General features: G+C 41.7%; 1 protein-coding gene across 1 annotated transcript in view; it reads left to right on the forward strand.

Annotated features, from left to right (window-relative positions):
* LOC109874504 (MAGUK p55 subfamily member 7-like) overlaps positions 1–17171 on the forward strand; it is a 54687-nt gene extending 37516 nt beyond the window's left edge. Inside the window, exons 12-16 of the mRNA XM_031809667.1 lie at positions 6792–6872; positions 9261–9354; positions 12907–13015; positions 13228–13371; positions 15025–17171. Coding sequence (XP_031665527.1) covers positions 6792–6872; positions 9261–9354; positions 12907–13015; positions 13228–13371; positions 15025–15234 — 638 coding nt within the window. The 3' untranslated portion in view covers positions 15235–17171. The remainder of the gene's footprint in view (positions 1–6791; positions 6873–9260; positions 9355–12906; positions 13016–13227; positions 13372–15024) is intronic.
* The last annotated feature ends 336 nt before the right edge of the window (positions 17172–17507 follow it).

A 17507-nucleotide genomic window follows, 5' to 3' on the forward strand; every position in this document is an offset into this window, starting at 1 on the left:
GGGGTTAGGCGTGGAAGCCAAGGGAGGCCGAGGATGATCTTGTGAACTGGTGCACTGGTGATGAAGAAAGGGATGCTCTCCTGATGAATGGGCTCCACAGTCAGGGTGAGTGGTTGGGGGATGTGTGTGATGGTTCTGAATCCTAGTGGCTGACTATCGAGGGCTTGAACCGAGAAAGGAGAGGAGAGCGGGTATGAGATGATGTTAAGAGAGGAGGCAAGGGTCTTGTTACCGGAATCCAGTAACGCTGTAGACACAGTACACGAGGAACAGTCAACTAGTCTGATGGACATCAAAAAGAGTTTAGTGGAAAGTGATGAAGATGGAATACTCACTCCTGCCCCAGGACGTGGAAGATCACGTGAACATCCCTTTGCTCTTGAAGATCCTGGATTAGGAAGTGCCGTACACCGCTGGAGCTGGTGCCCTCCTTGAGCACAATACAGACAGAGCCCCAGCTGACTCCATCTGCGTTGCTCCACTGCGGGGAGGCGTGTGAGCCCTACCTCCATGGGTTCAGGCTCTGATCCGGCTCTGAGTGTTCACTGAGGGAGGGAGAGATGCGATGAGAGTACCGATGCTCCCGAAGTAGGTTATCCAGATGGATGGCCATCACAATGAGTGCATTCAAGGAGAGGTTGTCATCTTGACTGGCCAGTTCCCTCTGGACCTCCTCGCGCAGACCTCTCGTTCCATCCACTGGATTCTGCTACTGTACGGAAGGTGAGTGTGTACTCGGCAGCTGTCTAGTCCCAGCCATAATTGGAGTAGGTGCTCACCACCCTCTCTGCCCTCTGGGGGATGATCGAAGATGCATTTGAACAGAGTCATGAACCCCTCATATGAATCTAGCTCCTCCTCTCCTCTCTCCCAGACGGCCGTGGCCCATTCCAATTGGACCTCTCATGGTGGGGGCTCCCATCTGGTGCGTAAAAAAGAGGGAGCACTGAAGTAGGAAGCCACAGCATTTACATGGGGTGCTGTCATATTTATCCGGGAGAGACAAACAGGCATTGCTGACCTGAGAGGGTTGCTGAATGGGCTTTTGTGCTGTTTCGACTGAGTATCCTCCGCTAGTTGACAGCAACGCCTCCCGGGTGTGTTTGAGACATTGCACACTGCGAAGAACCTCTTCCATAGCCATCCCCAGTTGTGCCAGCTGGTCATGCTGTTGACTTAGAAGGTATCCCTGCTCGTCGACCGTCTGGTAGATATTCTGTTTTCCTGCTGCTTCCATTGTTGGAGTTAGTATTCTGTAACGGAGACGCTGAGAGTCGAGAAGCGGGTGCAACGTTTAATAAAACAACAAACATGGAATGAGACAACATAACGGTATCGTCTACACATAAACAAAGGAACAATACTGACTGGGGAAAGAACCTAAGGGAGAGCCAGATATAGGGGAGTTAATAAGTGAGGTAATGGATGGTGTGCAGGTGTGCGTAATGATTGATTGCCAGGTGTTAGTAATGGAGTAGACGTAACACTCTTGGAGCGTTCAGAGCGCACACTGAATGCTCTGACCAAGGAGTAGAGTTGATCTGAGCATTCTGACCTAACAACAGCAGTTACCCAAGCTAACTGGCTAAGGTTGGATAGCTTGCTAGCTATTTCCAGGCACAAATGAGAGAACAGCTCACTCTGACCATTTTCTGACCAAATTATAAATGTATAATATCTGAAAATGTAGCTAGCTAGACTATCTTACCTGTATACATGGATGGACGCTTCTCCCTCTCTGTCACAGATGCCATGGTTGCCCATAGTTTGAATATGTAATCTGTAAACAGGCGTTTTATACAACAGCCTTCTGTGTGTTCTCTTTTCGACTCCATCTGCATATTTGCAATCAAATAGCAGAATTTTCTCCATCTCCTAGCTATCATACTCTAATTCCATTGATTTAAAAACTTGTTCCTCCAGAAAGTGGAGAGCAACACTTATGCAGTTCTACTATGTGATATCTTTAAGAAAATCAGCACTACAAATGATTACCTGCACATACTGACCAGCTCATGTTGTAGCTCATGGCTAGGGGTAATGTTTCTTCCTTTTTCCGTGGCTAAACCAACTAGGCTCGTAATTTAAGAATTGTATTTGTATTTACAGATGGCATACAAGTTTGTTAATACGACACATGAAAGCTCACGTGTTCCAGAAGGCATTTCTGCCAAAAACGTGTAGTCACATATATATAGATATTTTTTTGTTAAAACTCGCGGGCCAGGCTGTATGTTTGAAAACCCTGGTCTAAAGAATGGGTTGCTGGTTCTGTGTAACAACATGGCAACTCTCCAAATTTGGAGAGTGCTAAGTTTGCTAAATGTGTTGGTGTAGCTAAGCAATCCAGACCAAGTACCAAGAAGTTAAAACATTTTTAAATACAGTGCCTTGCGAAAGTATTCGGCCCCCTTGAACTTTGCGACCTTTTGCCACATTTCAGGCTTCAAACATAAAGATATAAAACTGTATTTTTTTGTGAAGAATCAACAACAAGTGGGACACAATCATGAAGTGGAACGACATTTATTGGATATTTCAAACTTTTTTAACAAATCAAAAACTGAAAAATTGGGCGTGCAAAATTATTCAGCCCCTTTACTTTCAGTGCAGCAAACTCTCTCCAGAAGTTCAGTGAGGATCTCTGAATGATCCAATGTTGACCTAAATGACTAATGATGATAAATACAATCCACCTGTGTGTAATCAAGTCTCCGTATAAATGCACCTGCACTGTGATAGTCTCAGAGGTCCGTTAAAAGCGCAGAGAGCATCATGAAGAACAAGGAACACACCAGGCAGGTCCGAGATACTGTTGTGAAGAAGTTTAAAGCCGGATTTGGATACAAAAAGATTTCCCAAGCTTTAAACATCCCAAGGAGCACTGTGCAAGCGATAATATTGAAATGGAAGGAGTATCAGACCACTGCAAATCTACCAAGACCTGGCCGTCCCTCTAAACTTTCAGCTCATACAAGGATAAGACTTATCAGAGATGCAGCCAAGAGGCCCATGATCACTCTGGATGAACTGCAGAGATCTACAGCTGAGGTGGGAGACTCTGTCCATAGGACAACAATCAGTCGTATATTGCACAAATCTGGCCTTTATGGAAGAGTGGCAAGAAGAAAGCCATTTCTTAAAGATATCCATAAAAAGTGTTGTTTAAAGTTTGCCACAAGCCACCTGGGAGACACACCAAACATGTGGAAAAAGGTGCTCTGGTCAGATGAAACCAAAATTGAACTTTTTGGCAACAATGCAAAACGTTATGTTTGGCGTAAAAGCAACACAGCTCTTCACCCTGAACACACCATCCCCACTGTCAAACATGGTGGTGGCAGCATCATGGTTTGGGCCTGCTTTTCTTCAGCAGGGACAGGGAAGATGGTTAAAATTGATGGGAAGATGGATGGAGCCAAATACAGGACCATTCTGGAAGAAAACCTGATGGAGTCTACAAAAGACCTGAGACTGGGACGGAGATTTGTCTTCCAACAAGACAATGATCCAAAACATAAAGCAAAATCTACAATGGAATGGTTCAAAAATAAACATATCCAGGTGTTAGAATGGCCAAGTCAAAGTCCAGACCTGAATCCAATCGAGAATCTGTGGAAAGAACTGAAAACTGCTGTTCACAAATGCTCTCCATCCAACCTCACTGAGCTCGAGCTGTTTTGCAAGGAGGAAGGGGAAAAAATGTCAGTCTCTCGATGTGCAAAACTGATAGAGACATACCCCAAGCGACTTAAAGCTGTAATCGCAGCAAAAGGTGGCGCTACAAAGTATTAACTTAAGGGGGCAGAATAATTTTGCACGCCCAATTTTTCTGTTTTTGATTTGTTAAAAAAGTTTGAAATATCCAATAAATGTCGTTCCACCTCATGATTGTGTCCCACTTGTTGTTGATTCTTCCCAAAAAAATACAGTTTTATATCTTTATGTTTGAAGCCTGAAATGTGGCAAAAGGTCGCAAAGTTCAAGGGGGCCGAATACTTTCGCAAGGCACTGTATATATTTTTTAACATAATGTCAAATGTTAACCATAAGGAAATGTTGAGGAACGTTACTTAATGTTTTCACTTATTTAGAATGCCTTTACGGTCATCCTTGGGTTTTAGTCTCGCATCGGCCTTGCCATAATCTTGGTGGGATAACTGTTTCCTGTCTGATCTATGGCTGTCATCATTCTTAAATTACACTCATATATATATATATATATATATATACTTCTGGCTCTGATCAGATGTTTATTTAATGTCTATTTAATGACTCGATCAATAAAATCTAGGCAACCAAATGCATGGTCTTTGTCAGAAAGCACTCCAATTCTCTCCTTTCATACTAATGTAAATATTCTCAGACAGATTATATTTGGAACTCACCTTCAGGACTTTCCTATGGCCAAGGAATCTAGTCTGGTGTATGTATCTTTTACTATGTCTCTCTCTATGGGGTTCAGACATAGGCTTTGCTGAGAGCTCTTGGTAATGTAATCTCTATTGGCAACCTCTGGTTGTAACTGAAGAGGGAATATTATTTTGCGTCACCTACAGAATAATTTACTTTGAGCCTGTCTGGAGCGCCACTTTTGGGACTATTCCATTGGTTCCATTGTGCCAGACAAGCTCAATCGAGCTCAGTTTCTGTAAGAAAACAAATGCTATTTGAACCCAGGTCTGGGCTGCACTGTGAATAGGATCACAGATAATGACAGGCAAGCTCATCATCCAGACATACAGTAAGGGATGTAAAGAAAATTTTTAAAAAATTAATCCAATTTCACCCTGTAATTGAGTTGGACCAACTCCACCGCCGGTTTCCGTTTGATGTCATGTAGTCTCCATCCACCATTACCAGAAGTCATCATTGGGGAGGGAGATAAATGAGCCATATATATCTCTTATGAGTGGGGAGACCTTGCCTGGGCACTAATCCACAAGTGACACATTTATTGATGGATCAGATTTGCTAATTAGGTGGACGTTTTGCCATTTGTTTCATTTAGATATTTATGAGCAGATACATGCACACGTGCATACACAAGCATGCTCTCACTTTCTCAATCTTTCTAGCTTCCAAAGTAAATGGCAGCGTTCGATTAAGCTGAACCTCGATGCTCCGGTCTATGGCCCATGATGTGAACGGGCAAAGTGTTGAGGGAGGAGCATCCTTTGCAAATGAATGCACCTGGTGCAAACTCCTCCCACCCGGGGAACCTGGACCAAATAATATAGTTCCCTCATTGCTTGGTGCTATAGTTTTTCATAACAGACAAGATCATCTTACTATGAATCAGATATGTGAGGGAGGAGTAAAATATATTTTCCATGCTCGTTGTTCCACCACCTTTTTAAGCGGTTGTGAAAAGCATAATAAAAACCTTAAACTGATCTGCAAACTTAAGACTGCGTGTGCTGAAGTCATGCAACGGGTGATCGAGATGGCATGTATTTCTGGAATCTTACTTTGAGACACCACTCGGTGACTTGGGTAGCATTCAGTAGGGCACAGTGTTGTGGAGAGCTGAGATGTAAATATTTACATAGAACAAGACATGCCTCTCAAACATGTACAGTAAGAAATCATGTCAGCTTTATTCATGGTTTTTCTATCTGCAATGTTCAGTAGAGCACAGCGTTGTGGAACTATCAGATAGAAATACGTTACATAAAACAGTCATGCCTCTCTGACATTGTTGAGGTAGGTTATCATTCCAGCTACTGTAAATTCATGGCATTTCTATCTGAAATTGTCACACTGGTATAAAGGATTTGGAGACAGGCGCAGGAATCCATCATCTGGGTTTTTAATACACCCAAAACAAACACATATACAAAATACTGGGATGTACCCAAACAAAAGAGCGAAGGTAAACCTCATAGAACAACACAGGACTAGACCCGTAATTCAAAATGCAAAAAACACACAACACAAGCAGAGACAACGCATAGATACTCACACGACAAACAGACATGGGAACAATAATCGACAGCCCTATGGGGGAACAAAGGGCACATTCATACAAACACAATCCGTGAGGAATTGGAACCAGGTGTGCGTAATGACACAGTTCAGTGCAGCCTAGAAGGCTGGTGATGTCGACCTCTGGAACTGGTGAACAGAATGAGCAGCAGTACCTGGGGGATCTGTGACAGAAATGCTCAGTACGTTGCACTCTACTACTTTCCTGAGCGCAACCCAGATCCCTAAAGATGTTCCCAGATGCTGCATGTGCGTGTATGTAATCCTGTCCAAAGACGTGCCATGACATTGACATTATGTGGAGTCATTGATGGAATCGCATCAGTTCATCTAGATCGGGCGATATTGCTTTTCCAGAGCATCTGTGGACAGATACTGAACCACCTGGATAGAGAAGCAGGGTCTTTGGAGCAGTATAGTCACACTCTAAAATCAAAATAGCATCAACCTATCTTTTTCACGCACGCAGGCGCACACACACACACACACACACACACACACACACACACACACACACACACACACTTATCCTCTCAATGATTTGAATCACAGCTGTATCACTAGGATAAGGGACTTATTTCATCTCGAGGGTTGTTCATTCTGATGTTTTTATGTGAATGAAAGGAGGGTGGTATTGTGGAAGAAAAGTGCAGGTTGACAATATGAAAGGTGAGAGCGTTTTTGTACAGATTATGCTGACTGTTGTTATTAAGTGCTGTTGATATAATGTGTTGTGGTAATTAACACTTTATTATGGCCCAATGAAGCTGCTCACCTTTAATGTGTTGTGGTTAACCCTTTAGGTCCCAGTGGAGTTGGGCTGAGTGAGATGAAGAGGAGACTCCTGCTCTCTGACCCTGACCACTATGGTGTCACTGTTCCACGTGAGTTAAAACACCTAAAAATCTGAGCCTTTTGGATTTGGGGGGAGGTGTTATACTAAGCTAACATATGGAATTATTTTAAGATGATCATATTGTGCATCATGTTGCTGTTTGATTTAGAATTTTTGGACCTCTGTAGGCATAAAGAAATATCACATTTTTATTTTATTGAACTTGACTTTATTGCTATTAGCCCATAGAAACGCATTGAATAACATTCATACATGACAAAACAGATAGTCAAAAGGAATTTTGTTTTGAAGTGTCTGTCCAACTCTATATCTGAGCGATATAAGAAAGAGCAGGAAATTATTATGTTTTTTTACCCATATTTAACACCTTTTTCTGGAACTAAACTATTTCCATATACTGTACTTCCATTAATTTCCATTAACTGGTACTGGGCTACCTTCAGACGAGTCTTGTGAGTCATGTTGGCGTCCTAGAGCAAAACAGCTGACATGTACAGTACCAGTCAAAAGATTGCACACACCTACTCATTCAAGGGTTTTTCTTTATTTTTACTATTTTCTACATTGTAGAATCTAGTGAAGACATCAAAGCTATGAAATAACAGATGGAATCATGTTGTAACCAAAAAAGTGTTAAACAAATCAAAATATTTTTTATGTTTGAGATTCTTCAAAGTAGCAACCCTTTGCCTTGATGACAGCTTTGCACACTTTTGGCATTCTCTCAACCAGCTACACCAGGTAGTTACCTGGAATGCATTTCAATTAACAGGTGTGCCTTGTTAAAAGTTAATTAGTGGAATTTATTTCCTCCTTAATGCGTTTGAGCCAATCAGTTGTGTTGTGACAAGGTATTGTAGGTGTGGTATACAGAAGATAGCCCTATTTGGTAAAAGACCAAGTGCATATTATGGCAAGAACATCTCAAATCAGCAAAGAGAAATGACAGTCCATCATTACTTTAAGACATGAAGTTCAGTCAATCTGGTTCTTCAAGTGCAGTCGCAAAAACCATCAAGCGCTATGATGATCTCTCATGAGGACCGACATACAAAAGGAAGACCCAGAGTTACCTCTGCTGCAGAGGATAGGTTCATTAGAATTAACTGCAACTCCGATTGCAGTCCAAATAAATGCTTCACAGAGTTCAAGTAACAGACACATGTCAACATCAACTGTTCAGAGAACTGCATGAATCAGGCCTTCATGGTTGAATTTCTGCAAACAAACCACTACTAAAGGACACCAATAAGAAGAGACTTGCTTGGGCCAAGGAACACGAGCAATGAACATTAGACCGGTGGATAGCTGTCCTTTGGTGAGACGCAGAGTAGGTGAACGGATGATCTCAGTGTAGTTCCCACTGTGAAGCATGGAGGAGGAGGTGTGACGGTGTGGGGGTGCTATGCTGGTGACACAGTCAGTGATTTATTTTGAATTCCAGGCACATTTAACCAGCATGGCTACCACAGCATTCTGCAGCGATACACCATCCCATCTGGTTTGTGCTTAGTCCCACTACCGTTTGTTTTTCAACAGGACAATGACGCAAAACACACCTCCAGGCTGTGTAAGGGCTATTTGACCAACAAGACTGTTGGAAAGCATTGCAGGTGAAGCTGGTTGAGAGAATGCCAGGAGTGTGCAAAGCTGTCCTGAAACAAAGGGTGGCTACTTTGAAGAATCTGAAATCTAAAATTCACTTTTTTGCTTAGTACATTATTCCATATGTGTAATTTCATAGTTTTAATGTCTTCACTATTATTCTAAAATGTAGTAAAATAAATAAAAACCCTTGAATTAATAGGTTAGTGTAAACTTTAGACTGGTACTGTATGTGTTCGTGAGAGTCTCAACTTTCGCTGGTGGGGTCATATTACTGTGTAGCCCAAACTTTTCGTACGCTACAGACAGAAGTTGGTAGACCGGCAGTACCGACAGATGAGTCCCATGATGCTTGTGGGGGTCGTAGAGCAAAACAGAGAACACCATCGTGTTCGTGAGAGTCCCATAGAGGGGTCATATGAGTTTGTAGCCCAATGGGGGCTCTACAGACGTTTTTGTGAAAAGACAGATTTTTGAGATGTCTCCTGGTCTGCCACTTTCCACTGCAGGCGTGGACATCAACTCTAGTGGGGATTTATTAAACCACGTTAGGGCCCAGAAGTTTTCCTGACCTTTTTGATCTGTAAAAACTCTGGATCCTAAACCATGTTTCACTCTACTGCTCCTAAGGCCAGGATCTAGGGTCAGGGTTGTTTTTGCTCTCCTAATGGTCACGGTGAATTGGGGTATGGCGAGCTGATTCTAGAACTGTAATTAGGGTATTTTAAATTCCGCTCTATTTCTTCCCCACGGTGATGCTTTTTTCACAACATTACTCCACAATGTAAATGACAAATGACTCCCTTTTTAGACACCACCAGAGAGAAGAGGAAGCAGGAGAAAGATGGGGTAGAGTACCACTTTGTCTCAAGGCAGACGTTTGAAATGGACATCGTCAACCACAAGTACGTATTTCTTGATGGGAGTGAAAGTAGCCAGTGACCTTTACTGATTATGCTGTTCATTAGGCAGTGATCACCATATGGTTAAAGGCAGTTACTACATTAGTATATTGTTAATAAGTCATACCCTTTTTCAATAAAAAATGGTGGTACTTTTTACCCCTTTTTTTTCTCCCCAATCTCATGATATCCAATTGGTAGTTAGTCTTATCACTGAAACTCCCATATGGACATGGGAGAGGCAAAGGTCGTGAGCGATACGTCCTCTGAAAACACGACTCCGTAAGCCGCGCTGCTTCTTGACACACTGCTCGCTTAACCCGGAAGCCAGCCGCACCGATGTGTCGGAGGAAACACTGTACAGCTGTGAATGTGCCCGGCTGCCACAAGGAGTCACTAGAGCATCCCAGCTGGCCAAATCCTTCCCTAACCCGGACAACGCTGGGCCCAGGGTTGAACCCGGATCTGTAGGGATGCCTCTAGCACTGTGATGCAGTGCCCGAGACCTACGCGCCACTCGGGAGGCCCCAGTTATACCCTTTTGAGTAAGGTGTTAACATGCATATTTGCATGTTGAGTGCAGTGCTACCACACAAGCATTTCATTTGTTGGCATTCCATTTCACTAGAGCCTTGGATAAGACACATCCAGGCATCTAGTCATTGAACAAATAAACAAGCAGGTGGTTCCCATTTAATATGCAACAAGGGAGATCAGCTGAAACGCAAACATTCTAAGATATTTGGAACAGTCAGGACTCTTAAATGAAAAACTCACCAGAAGCAGGTTGGCAGAGCAAGCAGAGTGAGGTGGATGGGACAGGCAGAGCAATGACCGTATGCTAGCAGGATAGTCAAAATCTCCAATCATCTTTGCAGGTAGCAATGTTGTGTTTCCTCAAGTGGATGAATTGTTCTAATTTAGCATTTATGGTAAAGCCTCAGCCCTGACCTTAGATCCTTTTTATGTTTCTGTTTTGGGCATTCTATGTTTTGTGTTCTATGTTTTCTATTTCTTTGTGTTTGGCCGGGTATGGTTCTCAATCAGGGACAGCTGTCTATCGTTGTCTCTGATTGGGAACCATGCTTAGGTACCCTTTTCCCACCTGTGTGTGTGGGAGGTTGTCTCTGTTTAGAGCACTTTGCTTGTGATCTTCACGGTTTGTTTTTGTAGTGTTTATTGTTTTGTTTGGCGTCATTTTGCTTAAAATAAAGAAATTGTACGCCCACCACGCTGCACCTTGGTCTTCAACCTTCAACAGCCGTGACACTCAACCCTTACCTACCTTCATCATTTGTATAGCGATAAAAATGCAAAAATAGAGACATGTTCTAATTGAGGGATGCGTCAAAGCGGACATCCCGCCCACCTTATTTCGGTTAGGTTATTATAATTCAAAACAACGCATTCTAAAATAAATCGCACACATGCCTTGCATGCTTGCCTTTTGGTAAGTTTAGGCCATTGCTCAAAGAGAACTAGTGAACCTGATATTCCGATGTTTTCATGGCATTTACTATCTCTAATGCTGAACCAGGACAGGAGATGAAGAAAGGAGGTGACGTGGCATTCCAATAATGCCCTGGGATGGATTCCCATTTTTCTCATCCTTCTTTTATTTGTATTTTAATGCAAAGACATCAATGTAGGCAAGTATAAGGCATATATACAACCAAAACTGGTAGCAAGCGACAGGGAACGAGAATTTGGGATTTTTTTCTTAATTGGGAATGACATGTTATTAAAGAAAATTCCAATAGTTAAAGGGATAGTTCAGCGATTTTGCATATTTGGTTTATTTTGAAAGCTGTCTACGAACAAAGAAGGACATTAGCATTTTGGATCAATTCCCCATGTAAGTGTCCTCTGTTTAGCATGTACATTTGAAGCCAGAAGTTTACATACAGTTAGGTTGGAGTCATTAAAACTAATTTTTCAACCACTCCACACATTTCTTGTTAACAAACTATAGTTTTGGCAAGTCTTTTAGGACATCTACTTTGTGCATGACACAAGTCATTTTTCCAACTATTGTTAACTGACAGATTATTTCACTTAGAATTCACTGTATCACAATTCCAGTGGGTCAGAAGTTTACATACACGAAGTTGACTGTGCCTTTAAACAGCTTGGAATATTCCAGAAAATTATGTCAATGCTTTAGAAGCTTCTGATAGGCTACTTGACATAATTTAGAGTCAAGAGTCAATTGGAGGTGTATCTGGGGATGTATTTCAAGGCCTACCTTCAAACTCAGTGCCTCTTTGCTTGACATCATGGGAAAATCAAAGAAATCAGCCAAGACCTCATATTTTTTTGTAGACCTTCACAAGTCTGGTTCATCCTTGGGAGCAATTTCCAGGTACCGCGTTCATCTGTACAAACAATAGTACGCAAGTATAAACACCAGGGACGACGCAGCTTCCAACCACTCAGGAAGGAGACCCGTTCTGTCTCCTAGGGATGAACGTACTTTGGTGCGTAAAGTGCAAATCAATCCCAGAACAACAGCAAAGGACGTTGTGAAGATGCTGGAGGAAACGGGTACAAAAGTATCTATATCCACAGTAAAACGAGTCCTATATCATCATAACCTGAAAGGCCGCTCAGCAAGGAAGAAGCCACTGCTCCAAAACCGCCATATAACAGCCAGATTACGGTTTGCAATTGCACATGGAGACAAATATCTTACTTTTTGGAGAAACAAAAATATAACTGTTTGGCCATAATGACCATTGTTATGCTTGGAGGAAAAAGGGGGAGGCTTGAATATCCAAAGAACACCATCCCAACTGTGAAACACGGGGGTGGCAGCATCATGTTGTGGAAGTGCTTTGCTGCAGGAGGGACTGGTGCCCTTCACAAAATAGATGGCATCATGAGGACGGGAAATTATGTAGATATATTGAAGCAACATCTCAAGACATCAGTCAGGAAGTTAAAACTTGGTCGCAAATGGGTCTTCCAAATGGACAATGACCCCAAGCACACTTCCAAAATTGTGGCAAAATGGCTTAAGGACAACAAAGTCCAGGTATTGGAGTAGCCATCACAAAGCCCTGACCTCAACCATATAGAAAGTTTGTAGGCAGAACTGAAAAAGTGTGTGCAAGCAAGGAGGCCTACAAACTTGACTCAGTTACACCAGCTCTGTCAGGAGGAATGAGCCAAAATTCACCCAAGTTATTGTGGGAAGCTTGTGGAAGGCTACCCAAAACGTTTGACCCAAGTTAAACAATTTAAAGGCAATACTATCAAATACTAATTGAGTGTATGTAAACTTCTGACCCACTGGAAATGTGAAAGAAATAAAAAGCTGAAATGAATCATTCTCTCTTATTATTATTCTGACATTTCACATTCTTAAAATAAAGTGGTGATCCTAACTGACCTAAGACGGGGCATTTTTACTAGGATAAAATGTCAGGAATTGTATTAAATATATTTGGCTAAGGTGTATGTAATCTTCCGACTTCAACTGTATGAAAGTATTCCATTAAGTTCATATTTGTTTGGCTCAATTTTAACTAGTGTTTCTGTACGGTTTTGTCTCAGGTTTTTAGAGTATGGGGAGCACAGAGGGAACTACTACGGGACCAGTCTGGAGTCAGTGCACAAGGTCATAGGGGAGGACAAGGTGTGCCTACTGGATGTGCAGCCTAATGTGAGTGGCGGGCCAGCAGGCCAATCACAATCCCAGATCAGTAAATGACAGGTCAAGGAGCCAATGATTTGATTTATTAGATTTATTGGTCTTCTTATGATCACATCATGAAAATGGTGACATGGGGCCTAATTTGTGTGCTTAACTCTAATTGAATTATGTCTCTCTCTCTCCCTCTGCCTGGCTCTTTCTCCCTCTTTTCAATAGCACAGACTGTACAGCGCTTACACACAACTGAGTTCAAACCATGTGTTGTTTTTGTGAAGCCACCATTGATTCAGGAGCTACGTTTTAGCCGGAGGAAAGCTACATTAATTTCCACCCAAGATATGACGAAACTGACAAAGACATTTTCGGTAATGCCAAGGCTGGGTGAAACTGTTTTTGGTAACAGTTTATAATAACTTTCAGTAACAAACCATTTATAAGACATTTATAAATAGTTTACATCATTTATTAATCATTACTCCTACATTTGTAAATGAACGGGTTTCTCTTTACTTTGAAAGCTAGTTATTCACACATGCATTAATAATTCCTAAGATCAATCATAAGATGTTTAATATAGATCCTTCTAAATCATTTTCCTAATCGTTGTCGTTGTAAATAACTCGCTTACTAACATTTACAATGATTAATAAATGGTGCTCAAATTGTTTAAATGCATAATAAATGTTTTACCCATTTTTATTTTTTTTTTATTTTTATTACGTATGTTTGAATGGAAACGAATGGTTGAATGGTTTGTTTTTGCTGCAATGTAGTTTTCCTACACGTCATCATTGAGGTGGAGGGGAATACTGAAAAAAATGTTTCTGTTCTCACTTGTCGTATACACACACATGATCAAACGTGTTTGTGTCCCAGGTCTTGTAACATGGCAGCATCAGGTGGTGTGAGGTTACACATAACTCAGTTTAAACATGGTTGACCCTCTGACTTACAAGTGTGGCCAAAAGGTCACAAATAAAATGGCTGCGGGGTGGGCTGCATATACAGTGGAGTCCAAAATGATTGGAATCCTTGATAAAGATGAGCAAAAAAGACTGTATATTGTAGGACATTTTACATTTTTCTGCCAGGACGCTGACACTTGGCCGCAAGACAATAACCCCAAGGACACATCATAATCCACAAAGAAATGGTTAATTGACCACAAAATCAACATTTTGCATTGGCCATCTCAGTCTCCTGACTTGAACCCCATTAAATACCTGTGGTTTGAATTGAAAAATACAGTCCATAAGCACAGACGAAGGATATCAAGGATCTGGAATGATTCTGTATGGAGGAATGGTCTAAGGTCCCTCCCAATGTGTTCTCCAATCTCATAAAACATTTTAGAAAAAGGCTATTTTGTCATCCTCGCAAGGGGAGGGTGCTGGAGTACTGAAAACAAGGGTGCATAATTAATATACAACTTAGATGTCATTTAAAAATGTGGTTGTTCATCAGCCGTCAGTCAATTATCCCATGTCAGCTAATTTTCTTCTGATTTGTAAGTCAGCGTAGCGGCCAGCTATCTAAACTTGTAGTAAGCATGGTTGAATTATCGACTGAGGTAGGGCCCATTTGATCATAAGTTATCATATTAAAAACTGCAAACATTTGTCTCAATCCTATGGCAAAATGTGTTGAATTGCAGGAAATTAACTGTAACACTGCTCATTTTTCTCTCCGCCCCAAGGCAAAATGAGTAGAATTTCATGAAATGTGGGTACACATGATGGGTTATGTTTTATGTAGCCCGCACCGCCATCAAAGTCGCCCATCCCTGCCTTATGTGATGCTGGTCTTTATTGGCCACGTGATGTGATGTTTTCAACATAAACCCCTTTGCAGCTAAAGGCAGGATCCCCTGACAATGAGTGATAAAGGTCATGTTTTTGGATGGAAATACCCATATTACCATCCTTTCAAAGCATGACCTACAATTGGCCTACAGATGAGAACTCAGCTGTTGAATGTATGAACTCAGAATTCACACATGTACTTCCTGTTTCTCACAGGAAGAGGACTTTGAAGATATGATTAGCTCAGCAGAAGCCATGGATAGCCAGTACGGCCACCTGTTTGAGATGGTCGTCGTCAATGGCGATTTCGCCATGGCATTCAACAAACTGAGGGCGGAGCTGGAAAAGCTTGAGACGGAGGCGCCTCAGTGGATTCCTGTGGAGTGGACCAGTCACACCAAACAGAACACAGAGAGCGTGTGCTGAACACACTAGGAGGCTGGTTATGCATGTCTCATTCACACTCACAGGAGGCTGCTGAGGGGAGGATGGCTCATAATGTCTGGAATGGAATTAATGGAATGATATCAAATACATGGAAACCATGTGTTTGATGTGTTCGATACCATTCCATTTATTCCGTTCCAGCCATTACTATGAGCCGGTCCTCCGCAATTAAGGTGCCACCGGCCACCCGTGTTCACACTATAGTGTCAACCCGTACTGTGTGGGGTCAGATATTTTGTTTTCACATTTTCCTTTACAGCACAGTTCCAGCCACTTTGATGGATGCATAACCAGGCCAACCTAGTATAGCTAGGCTTGGCCCTATAGTGTGATTCAGGCAACAGCGACTGAAGAAATGTAGGGAGAGAGAATTGCACATCCATTTTTTCCTCCATAAGTTAAACTTACTTCATCTTTTGACGCACATAAAAAAAACTGATAGATTACACATGGCCGTCAACTGTTTTTAGTCAAAATTGAGAGTGGTTACATTTCTCAAGTCCCATCCCTTACCTGTGGTGTGACCACTTCGTTGTTGTTTGAATCCTAGATTTCCTCTTTTAAACTGGAAAAGGACTCTTCTGCCAAAACAGAGGAAATGTCAAGGAACATGGTCACACCCCTAAAGGAATACAGAAGTGTAAGGGGAACCACTCAAGGCAGAGAAAATAATGTACAAACTTTGACTAAATCTAAAATACTATAATCATTATTTATATGTGTAATATGTAGACAGAGTCTAGACAGCCTTCATGAGAAATAACTAGTCCCAACTTCAAGTTAGTCACAGAGCACGGCTCTTAAAGAACTATAGGAATCCAAGTCCCTACGCCTCCTGTCTGACCATAGTACTTACATGTCCAAAACAGTGTTATTGGTTCCTGCCGCCTACGTGCCAGCTTTTCTTTTCTTCGAGTTCGCATTTCTACATTGGCAATTAGGGTCGAAACATAAAAAACCTCCAAAAGCTTGTGGTCACACAGACCTTCCCCCTGCCAAGTTACAAACACGAGCATGTAATTACTTTGACAGCTGCAATACCTCAATTAACGGTAATGTATCCCAGAGCAAATATTACCCAGCCCAAACACTCACCAACACTAACAACATGCTGCATATAGAACAAGGAAACAGTGCACACAAGCATAGTCAACACTTAACAAAATATATGAAAAAAGTGTTAGTGAAACTAAACGAATTGAAGATATTTTGACAGGGAAAGGTTAACAAGGGAACATGGACAAGATGAAGCAGATTCATTGCTTTTGATGCTGAAATGGTAATAAAAAAATGAATTGCACAGACATTGTGGGAGGAGTGGTTGACTGTGAAAGGATTACGTTGTAAGATAACTCATTCGAATTTGTTTCTATTCATGTGTAAAGTTAAGTATGATTTCAAAGTCGTAAAGTGTGCACTTGTCAACATTTCATAATTACAGACAATGTCAGAAAATTGTCATAAGTGACATCATTGACAAACATTTCCATTCAACAATTCCATATTTCACGGTTAATGAGGAGAATGACATACAGCACACAACACGCCCAGTAAATCTTTAAGTGATTCCATTTAATGAATGCATTCCTGTGAGTACAGGGGGATTTCCTTCCTCTTTTGGATCATGCTGTCAATTGGGTGTGAAAGAGTGTAAATGTGTCCATCATGTCTTAAAGACGAAACCACCATCATGTGAAGTCAGTTTTGTGATTTAGGCTCTCGAGCCACCTAACATGCTGACCACACCACTCGAGCGCACTTGCATCTGCGTGCGCCATCGCGAGCATTTTGATTTTGTCCACCCTCACCAGACGCGATCAGGACACGCTGGTTGAAATGTCAAAGTAATATTAGTTGGGGGACAGGTCGAAAAGCATTAAACATTTATGGCAATTTAGCTAGCTAGCTTGCTGTTGCTAGCTAATTTGTCCTGGCATATAAACATTGGGTTGTTATTTTACCAGAAATGGTCCTGTACTCCGACAATTAATCCACAGATAAAAGGGTAAACCGAGTTTGTTTCTAAATGCAGCAAAAAAAGAAACGTCCTCTCACTATTAACTGCATTTATTTTCAGCAAACTTAACATGTGTAAATATTTGTAAGAACATAACAAGATTCAACAACTGAGACATAAGCTGAACAAGTTCCACAGACGTGACTAACAGAAATTGAATAATGTGTCCTTGAACAGGGGGGGGGGGGTCAAAATCAAAACTAACAGTCAGTATCTGGTGTGGCCACCAGCTGCA

This window comes from Oncorhynchus kisutch, linkage group LG30 (assembly GCF_002021735.2).
Source record: "Oncorhynchus kisutch isolate 150728-3 linkage group LG30, Okis_V2, whole genome shotgun sequence".
NCBI classification, from domain to species: domain Eukaryota; kingdom Metazoa; phylum Chordata; class Actinopteri; order Salmoniformes; family Salmonidae; genus Oncorhynchus; species Oncorhynchus kisutch.